Source organism: Bubalus kerabau, chromosome 11, assembly GCF_029407905.1.
Source record: "Bubalus kerabau isolate K-KA32 ecotype Philippines breed swamp buffalo chromosome 11, PCC_UOA_SB_1v2, whole genome shotgun sequence".
Classification (NCBI taxonomy): domain Eukaryota; kingdom Metazoa; phylum Chordata; class Mammalia; order Artiodactyla; family Bovidae; genus Bubalus; species Bubalus kerabau.
In genome coordinates, this window is record NC_073634.1 from 21,773,418 (window position 1) to 21,790,201 (window position 16,784).

General features: G+C 46.5%; 1 protein-coding gene, 1 long non-coding RNA gene and 1 other non-coding gene across 3 annotated transcripts in view; 2 read left to right on the forward strand and 1 right to left on the reverse strand.

Moving 5' to 3' along the window:
* Nucleotides 1-359: 359 nt before the first annotated feature.
* LOC129622369 (uncharacterized) lies at nucleotides 360-2,071 on the reverse strand. Its single transcript, XR_008699932.1, has 2 exons — nucleotides 1,634-2,071; nucleotides 360-1,288 (listed from the first exon to the last, which is right to left on the reverse strand). It is a non-coding gene; the product is annotated as an uncharacterized LOC129622369 (long non-coding RNA).
* Nucleotides 2,072-2,314: 243 nt separating this feature from the next.
* The window catches only part of CRIM1 (cysteine rich transmembrane BMP regulator 1), a 207,014-nt gene continuing 192,544 nt past the window's right edge, over nucleotides 2,315-16,784 (forward strand). The window contains exon 1 of the mRNA XM_055539793.1: nucleotides 2,315-3,205. Within this exon, the coding sequence (XP_055395768.1) occupies nucleotides 2,875-3,205 (331 nt within the window). The 5' untranslated portion in view covers nucleotides 2,315-2,874. The remainder of the gene's footprint in view (nucleotides 3,206-16,784) is intronic.
* TRNAC-ACA (transfer RNA cysteine (anticodon ACA)) lies at nucleotides 11,715-11,786 on the forward strand. The gene has a single exon. It is a non-coding gene; the product is annotated as a tRNA-Cys (tRNA).

A 16,784-nucleotide genomic window follows, 5' to 3' on the forward strand; every position in this document is an offset into this window, starting at 1 on the left:
CCAGGTGTAAGAAATTTTCTCAGCTGTTACATCCAAATTTGTGTACATTTGACTTCAATTCCCATGAGGAGTCAGACTATCACCCGTGTTGATCTACCTTCGAGAAGTTTCTACCTCTGGAATCCCAGGAATGATGTCCCTTGCTTGTGTTCAATCTCTAGGTTTCTCTAACTTTAATATATTGCCTTTAAAAATAAAATAAACAAACATAAAAGCAAGACTGTGGCAATGATTCTCTTTTCTTTCAACTACAGTAGCTTTCTCACTTCTGTATTTTTTTTCCATCACCTGACCTTGGCTTTTCCTCTTAAGTCCTACAATGTTATCTGCTACGTTTTAATAATGTCTTTATACTTGCATTTGAACAGAAATATAGATAACCTCCTCTGCAAGAGTGGAAAGGGCCTTTTAACACAGCTCAATGATGACAGCTTGTTGGCAAATCCCACGGTAGAGTACTGGTGCCTTGTTGGGGTCCAAGAAACAATCATGTTCAACAGCGTTGTATGTTTTATTGTTCTTGAATTTTGCTAATGGAATATCAAGCATATCTGAAATGATTTTACCACTTAATACTTATAATTATAGAACCTTAGGGTATGAGGTCCTTTGGAGATCATCTAACCTGACCTCCTACACAACTACAGGAACTGTCTCTACAACATCCCTGGAAACGAGTCATCTCAACAGCTCTTTAAATGCTTCCAGAAAATGGTATGCTCACTCCCCACTTTCCACTGCTGATAATCAGTGATAATTAATGAGCCTCTTCCCCTTCTCAGGACAAAGAACTATGATTGGAGAAATGTTTAGTTTTCTGATTCCAATGACTGGGGAATATTCCACTGGTACCTTTGGCTTTTCCATTCAGGATTAGAGTGGTTAAACCAAAATGTTTATAAGAAGTATAAATTTGTTCCGCAAACAGAAGATTTCAAAGGCATCTTTGTTTCTTCTCTCCTTACACTGCTCTGCTATTAACTTTGGGTTCATTAGTCAGGATTTTCAGATCCACTTGGCTGCCACCTTCCTGCAGCCAGACCATCTTGGATCAAAAGGTCGGCAGGCCATTCCCATCTCACACCTGCCACAAGATCTGATTTTTCTTTTCCCCCACACTGTTCCTAGTCACTTTCTGTTAATTCACTAATTTTATTGACCCTGTAACACATCCTGGGAATGGTGGGCCATTACAGAGCCTATCACTTCGAGATGCTTTTTCTGACAGCTACAGATGAGAAACAACCTCCACACGACGCATTCTGCACCATTTCAGCTGCTTCTTTACCTGGTTTAACACAAAGAACATTTTCTTTATTAGCACATTCACAGAAAATGAAAAAAAATTAAAACCCACGTTTGTCCACCACCTTGGGGAAAAGGGGGCAATGACAGACGATATTAATGATGCATGAGATATGCAGGTTTAGTCATGTCAAGACTTGTAGTAATTCAATTCGGCCTTACTCAGGGGAGAAAAATTCACCTCTACTTTCCATCCGCCCCCTCCTTTAATGAAGCACCTCGGCACAGACGGCAGAGCGACAAAACACACCAGGATGTGGACAGCTAAAACGCACTCGAGCTACAGCGGCCCCCAACAGTCTTCCCTCCTATCCTCCGGTATATTTACCTAGACCTTTTAAAGCACTTAATTAATTCACCAGCAGCTTCGCTGGAGGCGTCTCGAGCGTTCCGAGACTCCATTACATGATATCGTTTACAAACTCTATTCCCAGCTCGAGTGGAAGATGGATTCTCATCCAATTTTGCAGAGGTTCCATGCGTTTTGCTTCCCTTTCCCGGGTTTCGACCCGGCGGGCGCACCAGCCAAGGGCTGGAGCCTTCACCTCCGCCCCGAGCTCCGGGTTCCCGGCCACTCTCCGAGCTCAAAGCATTTCCCGGAGGTGCAGTTGCCTCGCCCTCGGGACTCCCAAGCTAGCCGCGGTGGCCCCGAAGGCTGGCGGGCGCTCGGGGACGCTGCGACTCTCATAGCTCGCCGGTGCGCCCGAGCCGCACCGCGCCGGCGATGCCGTAGCGGGAGAGGCGCGCGAAGACTCGGCCGCAGGGCCGGCTCGGTGCGCCGGGCTCGGGGAGGCGGAGGGGGAGGAGGGGGAGGAGGGGGAGGAGGAGGAGGCGTGCGAGGGAGGAAGGGCCCAGCCGCCGGGGAGGGAGGGCGAAGGAGGGGGAGGGGGCCGGCCGGGCCAGAAGGGGTGGGGGGGGCAGCCAATGAGCTGCGCGCGGCGCGGGGCGGGGGGGGCGCGGGTTGGGGGATGAGGTAGGATGGGGGAGGGCGCAGCCCGAGCGGCGGAGGCTCGAGCCATAAACAAGCGCCCGGAGGAGCGGCGCAGGAGTGAGGCGAGCCGGGCGCGCGGAGCGGACGCCGCGGACCTTCTGCTGCGCCACCGCGCCCACTCGGCGGCTCGGGAGGCGGGGACCGGCCCGGAGGCTGCGCCGCTGCCGCCGCCACAACCACCGCCGCCGCGGGGTCGGCCGACGCGGAGGAGGAGAGAGGGAGGAGGCGCCGCCAGCCGGGGCTGGAGCCGAGCGCAGCCGCCGCCGCCGCCAGAAGTTTGGGTTGAACCGGAGCTGCCGGGAGGAAACTTTTTTTCTTTTTTTCCCCTCCCTCCCGGGAGGAGGAGGAGGAGGGGAAGCCACTGCTGGCGCCAACGCTAGTGGGCTCCGGGTCGGCGCGGCCCGCAGGGGGAGCGGGGGCCTCGCCCCGCGAGGGGAGGCTCGCCCCGGGGGCCCCGAGGGGGGCGGCGAGGACCGCGGGCTGCGGGTGCGGCGGCGGCGCGTGTGCCCCGCGCAGGGGAGGGCGCCCGCCCCGCTCCCGGCCCGGCTGCGAGGAGGAGGCGGCGGCGGCGCAGGAGGATGTACTTGGTGGCGGGGGGCAGGGGGCTGGCCGGCTGCGGGCACCTCCTGGTCTCGCTGCTGGGGCTGTTGCTGCTGCTGGCGCGCTCCGGCACCCGGGCGCTGGTCTGCCTGCCCTGCGACGAGTCCAAGTGCGAAGAGCCCAAGAGCTGCCCCGGGAGCATCGTGCAGGGCTTCTGTGGCTGCTGCTACATGTGCGCCCGCCAGAGAAACGAGAGCTGCGGCGGCGCCTACGGGCTCCACGGAGCCTGCGACCGGGGGCTGCGCTGTGTCATCCGCCCCCCGCTCAATGGCGACTCCATCACCGAGTACGAAGTGGGCGTCTGCGAAGGTACGGCCGCCCGCCGCGGGCCCCCTCCCACCTGGCCCGCGCCGCCCCCTCGGCACTGGTGGCGCCGAACAAAGTTTGGCCGAGACTTTCCCGAGGAGAGAGGGTTCTTCGGAAAGGAGGGGCGCCCGCCACCCCCGGGAGTGAGCCCTGAGTCCCTGGGTTCCCAGTTCGCTGCTTCCCCGGATGCCTGGCCAGCCGCGGGAGAGGTTGGGTTGCGTGGGTGGGGGCCGGCGGGTGGGAGATCGCCCCCGGCCGCGCACAGACGCGCACACGTGTGGCCCATCGGGTTGGGGTTGGGTGGAGTGGCCAGGCTGTGCGCCCGGAGGTGGGGGCGCCGCGGGCAGGGGGCACTGCGGAGGCTATGGCGAGCCCCTCGGGGAGTCCGGCCCCTGCCGCCCTCCCCGCACTAGCGCAGTGTGGAACCGAGTGCTGCACTACGTCCACTCAAGTCCATTTTCTGCTGGCGGAGGAGACGTGTCTCCAGCTCACACTCCCTGTGTGATTCTTGTATTATTTTTTCCTTGCGCTTTTTCTTCACCCCCTTCCTCCTCCTGCGCATATAAATCAGTTTCAGCTCCGGAATATGTCAGCCCAGGGGAAGTTACAGACGGTGGTTACTCATTTATTTGCCTATTGAAAGCGGTCAAAGGCTTTCTCTCCTGAATGAAGGGAGGGGTGGGGGGCCGGGCGGGGGGCTTGCACCTAGGAGTGAAAAGTTGTTTCTGTACTATTAGTGGCTGCTTTTTAAGAGCAGATATCCGCGTCTTTCCAATCGTGTTGCTTGTTCTTTTTGTGTGTTTAATAACGAGGATTGTTCTGCTGGTTTCTCCAGTGAAGTATTGTGCACCATGGTGTCTGATGGAAGGAGAAGGATTGGGTTAGCGGAGCCCTCCTTCTTGGGAGAATCACTGTTGATGGGTGTTGGCCTTCAGCCCTGCCCGCCGGCCTCGGGGTGCTTGGTCAGGTTTGGGGTCTAGAGAGACGCAGTGAGTTCTTTTTATTTGGCTCATGCCAAATAGTGAGCACCAGTGAAACGCAGGATCCCTGCTCGGGCTGACGTTGGGGCGGTGGTGCTGTTCTGGGGCATCCTGGTGTGCGAGCAGAGCGCAGCAGCCTTACTCTGGAGGGGCGGAGGAGGGACAGGCGCCCCTGCTCCTGTCTTCGTCAATACTCACAGCCTGCGCGCAGGAGACCAGGGAGGGGTTTATTCTGAAGCATCCTTCTGCGTGTCTGTTTATTGTGCTGGGAAACAGAGGAAGTAGATGCCTCAAGGGTCTGTTGAAAGGCTTCCATTCTGTGGTTCTCTTTACATACGTGCATGCTTGTTGATTATTGTTGTTTAGTTACTCAGTCCTGTCCCACTCTTTTGAGACCCCATGGACTATAGCCCGCCATGCGCCTCTGTTCATGGGATTTCCCAGGCAAGAATACTGGAGTGGTTTGCCATATCCTCCTCCAGGGGATCTTCCCGACCCAGGGATGGAACCTGCGTCTCCTGCATTGGCAGGCGGGTTCTACCACTGAGCCACCAGGCAGGTTTTCAAGTTTGGACAGTTTTGGAAAATCAGGATGGCCTTTCTGGTTTGGAAGCTAGTGGGCAGTAATGAGTGAAGGGAACACTTGCAGGGAAGTGCACCGATGCACCCTGAGGACATTGGGATACAAGAGTTTGTTTACCTCAAGTACAAAAGCCTCTCACCTGGTGTTAAGTCCCACCATATAACATGTTTTTGTTTCTCACAAAGAAGAAAAATGCCCAGGAGATTAACTTCTGATACAATTTTATGTGTTTGACTTTGGGAATTCTGAATGAGTTGGACCAAAAGATGCAGCTTTGAACCCTGCTACTTGGAGTGTGTAATTTACTTAAGCCAGCCTCCCATAAATCTGAAAAGAACAAGCACCCTGAAACAAGGTTAAATGTGGTGGAAACTGCTGTGCTCTGAGAAGGACTTGGGAAGGTTCTAAAGATTCTAACCTTTGTTTTGTTACTTGATGATAGATTTCTGGTGAAGAAAATGTGGAGTTCAGGGAACATTCACACTAATCAAGAGCTTTGGCACCAATGTCCTGGTGTCATTGTATAGAGTTATTTTTGCAGTTTGTTGGTGAGCCTTTTATTCCTCTGAAATGAGGTGATCCCTCATAGCTTCGTTTCTTCTGTTAACACTCTACACACTTGGTATTCATCTTGAAAATGCTTGGAAGTATTTATTGGCATGATGATATCACATTTAGTGTTCTTTAACAGCACTTTCCATCTAGCCAGCCTGTTTTCAGCTACCAATTTTGTGTGCTCAGGGCATTTTTTACTTTTTTTTTTTTTTTTTATAGAACTCTAAAAGCAGCAATCGGGTTGCAATCTATGGACCCAAAGTAGAAAGGACAGTGTTACTTAGCATGATGATTGTATTTAGACAGCTGTTTCAATAGGGTGTCTAAAATTTCAAGAATTTTCACGTGATTACAAGATTTATGGAAACAAGATAAGTGAGTAGCCTTTTTTCTTCCTCCTTTTTAAGAAGTAGAGAAGTCATTCTATGGCAGTAATTACCCTAGAGGATGCTGACATTCTCTTATTTTTCTCTTAGTTGGCAAAAAATTTCTCAATGGCCAGTGTTTCCCTCAGTTTCCATTTTTATTCATAAATTTGCACATAATTATCATAACTAACAAATAGAAATTGATACATTTTGTTCATGAGGAAGTCTTTTGCTGCAATTTTTGCACTAAAATGACCCCTACTGGTTGTATCTGTTAATGAAAACTCTTTTGAAACTTGTTTAACTGACTATACTGAGGAAAACATATTACATGGTATAGAAGTGTTATCATGACTAACCTGTTTTCGTTGACATAATTTAAATACAAATTACATTGCTCTATCTGCCAACTTGCAGTAATTTTTATTTATATCACTCCCCATACTGGCTTTATGAGAGAAAAAAAAAATCATGTTTTTAACTTCAGTTCACAAAGTAAGTAGATAAAGTAGGGTCTGAAATGGACCCCTTCCAAATTGTGGTTCCCTGCCTTAGGTTTTTAAGGCATCCTGGGTCATAGTAGGCTCTCAGTGAATGTGCATTGAATACATGGAAGAACAGTGTTTTCCATAGAAAGAACACTGAGGGAAAAATATTTTCTGAAAAGGTTAAATGATGCGAAGAGTGAATCATGTGACACATACACCTGGACTTCTTTTCTGCATCATTTAGACTGTTAACTAAGTAAATCCTGACATACTTGTTCCTTTAAAAAAAAAAATCTTTGGCTATGTCTGTATTTAAAGTTGAGCAGAGAGCCAGATACCTCCATTTTTCTCTACTCTGTGAAGTGCTTTCTGGCCCCTGGGAAGATCCCTTTCCCATTTCCACTGATTCAGTGAGTCCTCCTGCTGCCTTTTGCAGCTTCCTAAGTGGCCTGCTCCTTGGTTAGGGTGCCTGCTTCTAGGTAAATCGCCTAGAAGCCATAGAAATAAGTTTGGAGTCTGAACTCCTGAGAAGACTGGGTGGGAGACCTCTTTGGAACATGAAAGACAGGGTTGAAAAAAATACTCAAATGAGATTTTCTAGGAAGAATGTTTGGATTGGCCAGTGAGGTTTATGTTTCAGACACGGGGTGAGGTCCATTTTTCCTCCTCTGTGGACTCGTATAATATGCTTCTGTAAGGAAGGGGTGGGTGGGGGGAGCATGACCAGCCTTCTCTAAGTAAGGAAAGGGCAGCGATGGCTTAAGCTTGATGATTTGTGAGGGCAGAGTGGTGAGGAACCTAGTGGACACTATAGAGCGCTTTGCTCTGAGAACTTTGCCTTAGAGCCAGGCGATCCCTATCACAGAGAAGCACTTTTTTCCCACCTGGTGATTATTTACTCAGTGGTTCGTGTTTATGGAATGGAACTGTGTTTTCACCTCTGCCATGTAAGAACTGTCTCTTTCAAAACTCAATCCTCCTTTGATTTCCCGCAGGTATTTTAACTTTTCTTTCCGCCCGCTTGTCACGGGGCAGTAAGTAAAACTGAGGATGTGGGGTGGGTATTCACAGCAGAGAGTGGAATGTTTTCTGAAACTGTTGACGTTAAGAAGGTTATGGTTTTTTTTTTACTCACTGGAGATGACGACTCCTTGGAAAAAGGTTTTTGGAGGATCTGAGGTGAGGCCTAGGGAACAGGCTCTAGGAGGCCAGGGAACAAATCAAACCAGTTGGTTGCACACTAGCCACAGATCTCCTCTCATCCATCTGTAATGTAGGACTCAGAGTTAAGAGTCCATGAATTTGGATTTTTACCAGTTAAATAGAATGGGCAAAGTTAATATTCTTGTACTGATGTTAGAAAAATGAAAACACCCAGAGCTCCTTGTTTTTGAGGAAGGTGTTTCAGTTTCCATCTCAAAAGTCTTTAGGTAAAGTTCTTAGATGCCAGAGACAGAAGCAAGCAGAGGGCCTATGAAATCAACTTAATACAGCACAGGAAGAGGAACCAATGTAAGTAAACAAGGAAATAATTAGTTCTTCCCCAGAGTAAATATTGACAAAATGTGGAGAGCCTATTCACTGCACATATTCAAATGACAGGACTTCATGACTTTGATTTTGACTGTCAAGCTTATAGAACCCTCACTACCGTCGAGGAGTCCAGTCACATAAAACACTTGGCAAGGGGCGGGTTGAGTGGCATAGCACTGGAAGGGCAAAAACAGCATGTCTGGGGATCTTGCTGCCATTAACATGCATTTACTCTACAAGTGCCGTGACGAGCATACAGGTAAATTTACTGTAGTAAATATTATTAATTTATGAAGAAAACCATCTGAATAATCCTTAGAATTTGGGCGTTACAACCAGTTGTGGGAGTTATTGAGCTTCCCTTGTGGTTCAGCTGGTAAAGAATCTGCCAGCAATGTAGTCTGCCTGCAATCCGAACTGCAAGACCTGGGTTCGATCCCTGGGTTGGGAAAATCCCCTGGAGAAGGGAAAGGCTACCCACTCCAGTATTCTGGCCTGGAGAACTAGCAATGTGGTGCAGGTTTCTGTGTTTATGGCTTAAAATGTGATGATCTGGATGAACAAGGGGATGCTTCAGGGAATCATGGGGCAGGAATTAGAAAGTTGGGGGGAAATGGATAAAACAGATGGCCCAAAAAGATAATGGAGTGGGAGGACTAAAGAATGACAAATGGGAGGGGAAAAATACTGAATGCATCTTAGGGCAACTATGTCATCCTTTGAAGAATAATCCAAAACACATTCCAGACATTAATTGTGAAATTCCTGAAAAATGTGGGTGTGTTTAATGTCGTTCAGGCTAACATGCACTAACTAACATGAGAGATGGCAGTGCTGCTTTCGTGTGTAAATACCATCAGGTAGATGATGGTAAAATGAGTGGAAGGTAAATATATTTGAAGCAGGTTCCTATGACACTGTGTTCCACAGGGCACATGCAGGATGAGGGTTTTGGAGACACCCCAGTAAAGCTCAGTTTATTATTTGAGGAAGAAACAGTGGACTAGCCAAGCATGAATGAATAACAAACTGAAATCCTTCCTTCTCCAAGACTGAATTCTCCAAAGCTGAATTTTTAAAGTTCTGGCTTGTCTCTGCATAGAAATCAATCACTCATTCATTGATCTACTCTGTACAAGGCTTTCTCCTGGGGTGGCAGGGGAGGAGGGGGAGCTGGGAAGCCTGGGGACCTCTCAAACCTGAGCCCTACTCCAGCCACTCTTATAATCAAGATAAAGAATGAGGCAGGACCTTCAAAAGTCTATATTATAACTTCAAGCCAAGTAGAAATGATTTCTCTGGTCTCTATATGATTAGTTGGTGAGTGAGATATGTGGTTAAAATTTGTTGTGGGAGTCGCAGGATCTGAGATGATCTTTTCAGACTCAGGTGGCAAAGCTGAAAAGGAGAATTCAAAGTCCAATAAGGTACAGAAGCCTGAGTAAGACCTCTGTTTCAATGGGGGATGGGGAAGGGAGCCTACCCATTCTCAGAGTTCTTGTGATAGGTATCAAGAGTGCTTCCCAACATGTTTGAGAATAAGGCTGAGTTCTTAACGCTCTACCAGCTGTTGTTCAAAGCGGCACTTTCGTTTTGGGAGCACTTCTCTCTTTGTTCTAGCTTGTTCCACCAGGCAGGTGAGTGTCGTCGGCAGCGAACTGAGAACTGTCTATTTATCAGCATCTCCTGATTTCACCACTCTCTGCTGCTTGTCCTGGCCAGTTAGTCTGATCAAATCATGGAAGACCTCCAAGTTTGGATAAGACCTCATTGGTCTTCCGGACAGGACAGAGATGTGGTGAACTATTCTTAAGGATGCCCTCAAGGTAAACATTGGTTCATTTGGGTCCCACACTAAAAAATAAAAATAAAAAATCAAGAGGTTCCTTTTTCTTCTGTAGTTACTGAGTGAACAGAGTTCAATTCCTTATCTCCCTCTCCCAACCCCAATTAATTCCTTTTGAGAAATACTTATATCTTGATCCAAGAGTGTAATGGTTAGAAACTTGGTTTCTGGGGTGAAATCTACACTCTGCTTCTGTGCATCTACATTTTCTCCTCTGTTCAGTGGGGTTAATAATAGGGTTTCTGTAAGGACTCAGTGAACCCTGTGAAGCACTTAAAACAACGGGCTTGCATATGGTAAACACTTAAGGACAACAGAGCTACTAAGCAGTAGAAGTAAAATAATCTGATACGGGCTCATTCTCTTGTTCTGTTTAACTCTCAGCCATCAGAGTATTTCATCCTTGGTGGTTAAGGAGTTTGGGCTCTTAGAAAGGGAGCAGATTATTATGGAAGTATTATGGTCCCCTCGTATCCCGACACCATAAATTCATCGAGTTAAAAAACGTAAAAGGCCTCTGAAGCTATTTGCTACCACCTTTCCTCCTGATGCCCATTTATTATACTTGGTCTAAATAGTTTCTGTAAAATTTGTATATTTGGAGTAAAAATAGAGAGGGAGGAATCTGAAATTTTTTGCGTTGTGCTGAGTCGCTTCAGTCATGTCTGACTCTTTGCAACTCGAATGGACTAGCCCTCTAGGCTCCTCTGTTGATGGGATTCCCCAGGCAAGAGTACTGCAGTGGGTTGCTGTGCTCTCCAGGGGATCGTCCCAACCCAGAGGATTGAACCCACGTCTCTTGTGTCCCCTGCATTGGCAGGCAGGTTCTTTGCCACTAGTGCCACAGGTTGTAGGAACCATACATTTAGCCATTTGTCTGTGGGCTAATAATTGGGGAAGGGGGAACACTTACTAGCAGTGTGCATTTTCTGTCACATTGTATTTTGGAAGAAGATTTTGCTCCTAGCTCCTGGGGTGTCCACACTGGCCGTCAGCATGGGATTTCGCCTGGCTTGAGCAGAAGAAACAGCTTGTAGAGCTGCAACTCACCTGCAAAGGGGCCACAGTCTAACTTGTCCTTGAAGTAGGTGCAAATGAGGCAAAACCAGAGGTCAGGCGTTCAGCCAGGCCAGGCCTCCATTCTTTTTGCAGCCCTACCTGTTTCCTGGCTCCCCTTTGCCCTTAAGTATTTACTGAGCAGCTGCTGAAGCTCTGGTCTTCATGATACCACTTACCGTCTCTAAGCTTGAGTTCCCCCAGCTGTTAATAGTGACAGGTACCACCTAGGTTTGCTCTGAGGATTAAATGAGATAAAACTGCGCCTTTGAAATGTTAATGTGCACACAAATCACCTGGGGATCTCATTAAGCATGCAGGTTTGGATGCAGTAATCCGGATAGGGCCAGAGAGTCCACAGTTCTAATAGACTCTCAGGTGATGCCAATGCTGCTGGTCCCAGGACCACTTGAAATAGCAGAAAGATAGTGCATGTAAAGCATGTAGCATGAGTATGGCGTATGATAGTAAGACCTGTGTAATAATTAGTTTTCAACCAAAATAAAGGAGATGAGGCCTGACTTTCACAAAGGCTGTGGTCTGAAGGTAGACAATGAAAACTGGGACCATCTGTTGTAGCCCAAGACAATAATTTACAGCTAGTAAGGCTTGAGCTAGGAAGTGCTGGGCATCTCAGGGGCAGTTAAGAGGGGCCCCAACTCCACCTTTGACTACTAAGAAGGATTTAGGGGGGGTGCAGCAGCAAGCCAGGCCTCAGGGGGTCTCTTCCCCTCCTTCCTCCTCCTCACTCGTCTGTGCAGGGTGTGGTAGGGAAAAAGTAGGCCTTGGGGCCAGACAGACCTACGTTTAAATCAACCGTGTTCAACTGTAAGCCACCAGTTTGCTTAACTGTTTTGAGTTTGTTTCCTTACCTGTGAAAATGGAATAGTAATAGCTTTTATCAAGTAATTACAATGAGGGTTGGAGAGAATTATTACATAATTAAACATATATGATTAACATGTATGTGTGTTATGTATATACATGCATAGACACACAAAAATATGTGTAATGGCCAGTAGAGTACCTGGTACTGAAAAAGATAGTTAATATTTCAATTTCCATTCTATTTTTTGTCTTCTCTCTCTCTCTTTTTGTGGACTTCCCTGGTGGCTCAGATGGTAAAGCATTTGCCTACAATGCAGGAGACCCAGGTTCGATCCCTGGGTTGGGAAGATCCTCTGGGGAAGGAAATGGCAACCCACTCCAGTACTCTTGCCTGGATAATCCCATGGACGGAGGAGCGTTGTAGGCTACAGTCCATGGAGTCACAAAGAGTCGGATACGACTGAGCGACTTCACTCACTTCACTCTCTCTTTTTAATTTGTTAGCTTTCTCTCTGTATAAGTTAAAGAAAATTTCTTCTTTGTGGATTGACTACACTTAACTAAATCTCTTTAACAGGGGATTCCGACAATTATGGTCTCTTGATGTTTGTCAGAGAGAAAGGGACAGTGAATCCCCAAGAACGAGGGGTATGAGTTGAAGGTCTCTGTACCAAAAGCACCTTCATAGGTTTGACCCAATCTGATTGTAATTCTCAGTTCCTTTGCTTCAGGGAATGTGGCCATCTGCTCTATTTTGCGGTTTGAATGCTTACTTCCACAGAGCTATTTCAAATTAGTATTTCTTTTAAAAGGTGACCTATGTTAATATGGATGGCGTATGGACTCATGGAAGTGCGTTAAATGGTATTTTACTGTTAGAAGTTTTCTGTGGGTTTCCAGACACAGCTAGAGACCTCAGAGCCCCCAGGAGCATTGCCAAGGCAAGACAGGGTCACTGGGGTTCCAGAAGAAAGAGCAGCAGGCCCGCTGGCTCAGAGACCAGGGCAGCTTGGTATGAGCAGGAGGTGGTTCCCAGGGTGCATGTGCGTTGCTCTGATTGATCTGACATGCTCCATCCATCTTCCACGTGGACTGATGCTGCAGCTTTACTTTGGGTTTGCATTGTGGTTTCTCTGGAGAGTCTGTGCTGCAGTGGAAGGCTAGAAAAGAACAGCTAGGATTAAAACACCTGACATTCTTGTCTCTCTGGTTCCGACTGTAGGTGAGGTCCCACTTCGGAACTGTGACTTTTTTCAAGTCCTCTGTTTATCCAGTAAATATGGGCTGAGAACTTACAAGGCAAATACCTTATATTGGCTATTATGCAACATGGAGAAGGAAACACAATGATGTTACAGTCCTTGAAATCAGTAGTTTAAAACTCTTTATGTTCTTCATGACAACCAAAACATATTACACAGTCAAAATTGGTTTTTTTCTTTTTACTGAGACTCTCTAGTACCTATCATTATAGTGCTTCTTTCATCACAAGTGTGGATATTCAAATATGCAGCCTACAGGCAAGGTGAGAAACTTCCACATTTTAGAGTTCTGCTTAAGCATTTGTTTGTCAAATCCAAAAAGAACACCTTCATTTTGAAATATCCTGGGAATATTTGTTTTATGAACGTTTAAGAAAGAAAGCTAAGGGTTCATTGTGTTTTCAGGTGTTTACATTTCAAGTCCCTGAGAAGAGAATCACAAGAGTCTGCCCTTTGGAAATTTTAGCCATGTCCTTAGCAACCAGCCACTCTGGCTGTGGCAAGGTAAAAAAAAAAAAATAATAATAAAGGTATAAGCTGTAATTAGAGACTGTGCCTATCTTATTTAGCATTTCAAAACAAAAAAAAACAAACATCTCAGATTCAAAACAGAAAGGAATTTCTGGCAGGGCACAATGAAACCTGAACCTGCAAAATCTCAGTCTACAGGAGGTAACTTAGCATCTTATCCAAAGGCCACAAGCAAAACTGTTCACAAGGGATAAAACAAAAGGCATCTCAATATTGGAGACTTGTGATACCTCCTCTTTTTTTTTTTTTTAAAGACTCCAAGAGACCTGCCAAGATAAGGCAAAACTGTCTTGAAAAAGTGTAGCCAGAACTGGCCTTTGAATATTGAGGATTCGTTGGACTACTTGAGCCCTGTAAGTGTGAGGAATCCTGTACAGGGTGTGTGGGCTCTGTCCCCTCAGAGTGTGTGTTTATGACTCTGCAGAGGCAGGACACTCCATCATCTTGTCAGAGGCACATCTTGAAAAAACTTTCCTTACTTTCCATAGTTGGAAGCTTTACCTCTTTTCAAGAAGGGCATTTACATTCTGAGGGAGGAAAAGGGGATAGATTTTTAGACAATTTTCTCGCTGAAGGCCAGAGTCTTTGAAGGATTGTTAAATGATTTGAGAAAGATTGGGTGTGCTGTGTGTTCAGAAATACTGAGTTCTTAGATTTCAGACAGATTTTAGGAAGATTTATTACCGTGTCCATTAAATTTAAACATTAAAATGAAGGGCCAAATACATGTCCATATTTTAATCAAAAGAATGAGTGGATTTGTATAGATTATTATTTGTTGCCGGTAGGATTTAGGGCTGCTCAGAAAAGTAGACTTTGCAAAATTCTTGTACATGAATCTAGTACGATTAAGGAGAAAAAATGTAGCCCTGGCTTCCAGGTCTTCCTCCATCCTCTAATCGCCGGTAACTGAAATAAAACCTTCTCAGCTTCCCTTGACTTGACTTTGCCTTGATTTGTCCAAAGCGAATTAAATAGTTACCTACCTGAAGGCAGGGGAACTGAACCAGATGCTATGTTAAGGCCCTTCTGGTCATAAGATCAATGTTTTTATGACCTCTAAGTCCTAGACAAGAGTCAACTATTGCCTTGTGTCTGCAGAGCCAGAGAAGGAAAAAGCAGTAGTGTCTACATGACCGTATGCCAAATGCCATAGACTGAAGGACTTGGAGCAGGAGATCAGGAGTTCTCCTGTAGTTATGTTTATTGTGAGGCGGCGGAGACAGCAAAACACAGTTACTGGGAAGTCAGTGACATCTTTTCAACGCTGGTGATCTTTAAGCCGCGTTAACTGTGGTCTAATATGGATCTGAGAGAATTTACACCTCTTTTATGTCTGCGTTGGTCTGCTGCCTTCCACTCTCTACTCCATCTTCTCATTTACTTCATTAGTTATGACTGTGAGGTGGGTAGGTGACAGATACTGCAAAGGCCGAAGCTTGAGCAAAGACAGGCCAAAACTTGCCCAAATTCACATGCTCGTTTCTGCCTCTGACACTCGGAGAGAGTTGAGTAATTGGTGTTCTTCCTAATACTGCAGGCAGCAGCCAAATTCTCAGCATTCTTTTACCTTTGCTGCTGTTTTCACTTGCCAGGGAGTTTCCTTAAGCAGCAGCTGAATTTAAAGAAGCATAACAGTGATCATGCACAAAAGGAGGGGCCTGGGCTGCACGGGCTCTTGCGCCTCCTGTGGGGAGGGTGAAGTGAATGAGGCTCCGCGGAGGGCCCCGCCTCCCCCACGGGGAGGTGCTCCGCACGTGTGCGAGATGGAAATCTTCAGTGAAAATGTCTCCCGTCCAGGTCAGCCGTGAAGCTTGGAAAGTTGTCTCTGGGGTCTAGAAGCTTCACCCTTCCTTTGCACGTTGTCCAGCAACAGGGCATTGTGCTGCTAGGTGGTGTAGACCTCTGGCCCTTAAACTTGATGTCATACGTATGGCTCTGAAGAATGCGATGCTCAGCCCAGCCCGTGGTGTACACCGTAGTCAGCCTGCTGTGCCTGGTGAATATTACATTTTTGCCAGAGCAGCCTTCCAGAATGAGGTACTAGTTAATTCCAGTTGGGCGTTTATTCGTTAATAAGTCTGCTGAGCGCTAAATACTCCATTTGAGAGTATGCAACAGGAGAAAACTCAGCAACTATTATGTAGATCTCTTCCATGAAGCAATGTGAACTTATTTTAGTTCTGGTTTCCTATGACTGCTTTATACACCCAAAGATGATTTTTAACTGAGTAGACATTTTATGTTGTTAAATGGAGAACACTTCTAGTGGAGTACTATGGCTTGCTCTGTCTTTCCTCCTTTTCTTTTTTGAAGATAATATTAAAAGTTAAGTCCTGTTCCGGCTCTTATCCTCTCTCTTTCAGGGTAGATTTCTGGATAGCTAGAAGTGGTGGCATCTGAAATAGCCATTGAGGGGTGGGTGGTATTCATTTAGTAACCCGAGCTTTTGCCTGAAGAGCTTCTGCTTAACTCTTCTTTGCTGTTTCAATAGGTCTTTATTTGGTTTTCTTCCTGCTAGGTTGATGCATATTAGCTTAAGAACTTTTAAATTGTGGGGGCAGTAAGAAAACTTTGAATGCCTGGGGCCCTACACTTCTCTCTTAGAAGCAGCCAGAGGGTTTAGTGTGTATCTGTTAGCAGGAGAGTCTTCTAGAAGGTCCATTTGGTACCTCTCACACCCACAGCTTTGTGCTGTGGTTTGGCTCTCCTCCTTTCCTGATGAATCCATGCCATGACCCAGTGTAGCTGAATCTCATGTGCTCTGAAAGCCATTGGAAAGGCACATGTTCCAGCATCTTCCCATTGCCTCCACCTCCTCCCCAGTATGGCTGCGTGCAGCTCCCTTTCTGGCTGTACATAACCCACCTCTGAAGAGAAGTTGCTGCCAAGGGTCGCATCTTCAGTGAGGACCCTTCCAATAATGGTGTCCGGGCTAGCAGACTGGCAAAAGAGTCTGTAGAAATGTTTGGGGGGAAAGCAGTGTTTGCCAGTACATAGAACTCATTTGACACTGTGGAATATGATACTGTGGATTAGAAAGTGCTAAAAACATAAAAGAATCTTTATGAAGTTGTGGTAGCCTTGCTGGCTTAAGAAGATGTGTCCAGGATGATAAAATGTATCCGTAGCATCAGCAACTGGCCCCTGGTCCAGTTACAGGTGTGACTTTGAGAGACAGGAAGTTGTGATAATTCCTTCTTTGTGACTTTGCATATAGAGTGCGTGCGTGTGCATGTGTGTGTTCAGCGGCTGTGGCACAACACGAAGAATACTTTGCATTGTATTATGGACATGCAGAGAACAGCTTCCATGCTTGAAGCAAATTAAGTGTACTATCTACTCTGTAGATCAGCAAACTGAAAATGACTTCTTAATAAATAAAGATGGCGCATTGTTTTATGACATTAAAAAAACAATTTTAATTAAAGTGCTTTGGCTTTTAAACTGCCTGGTTAATTGGGATACCTATCTGGACAAGTGGAGCGCAGGAAAATGACTGACTTCATTTCTTGGTGATTGGGACCAAAGTTTTACTATCCTTAAGGCAGT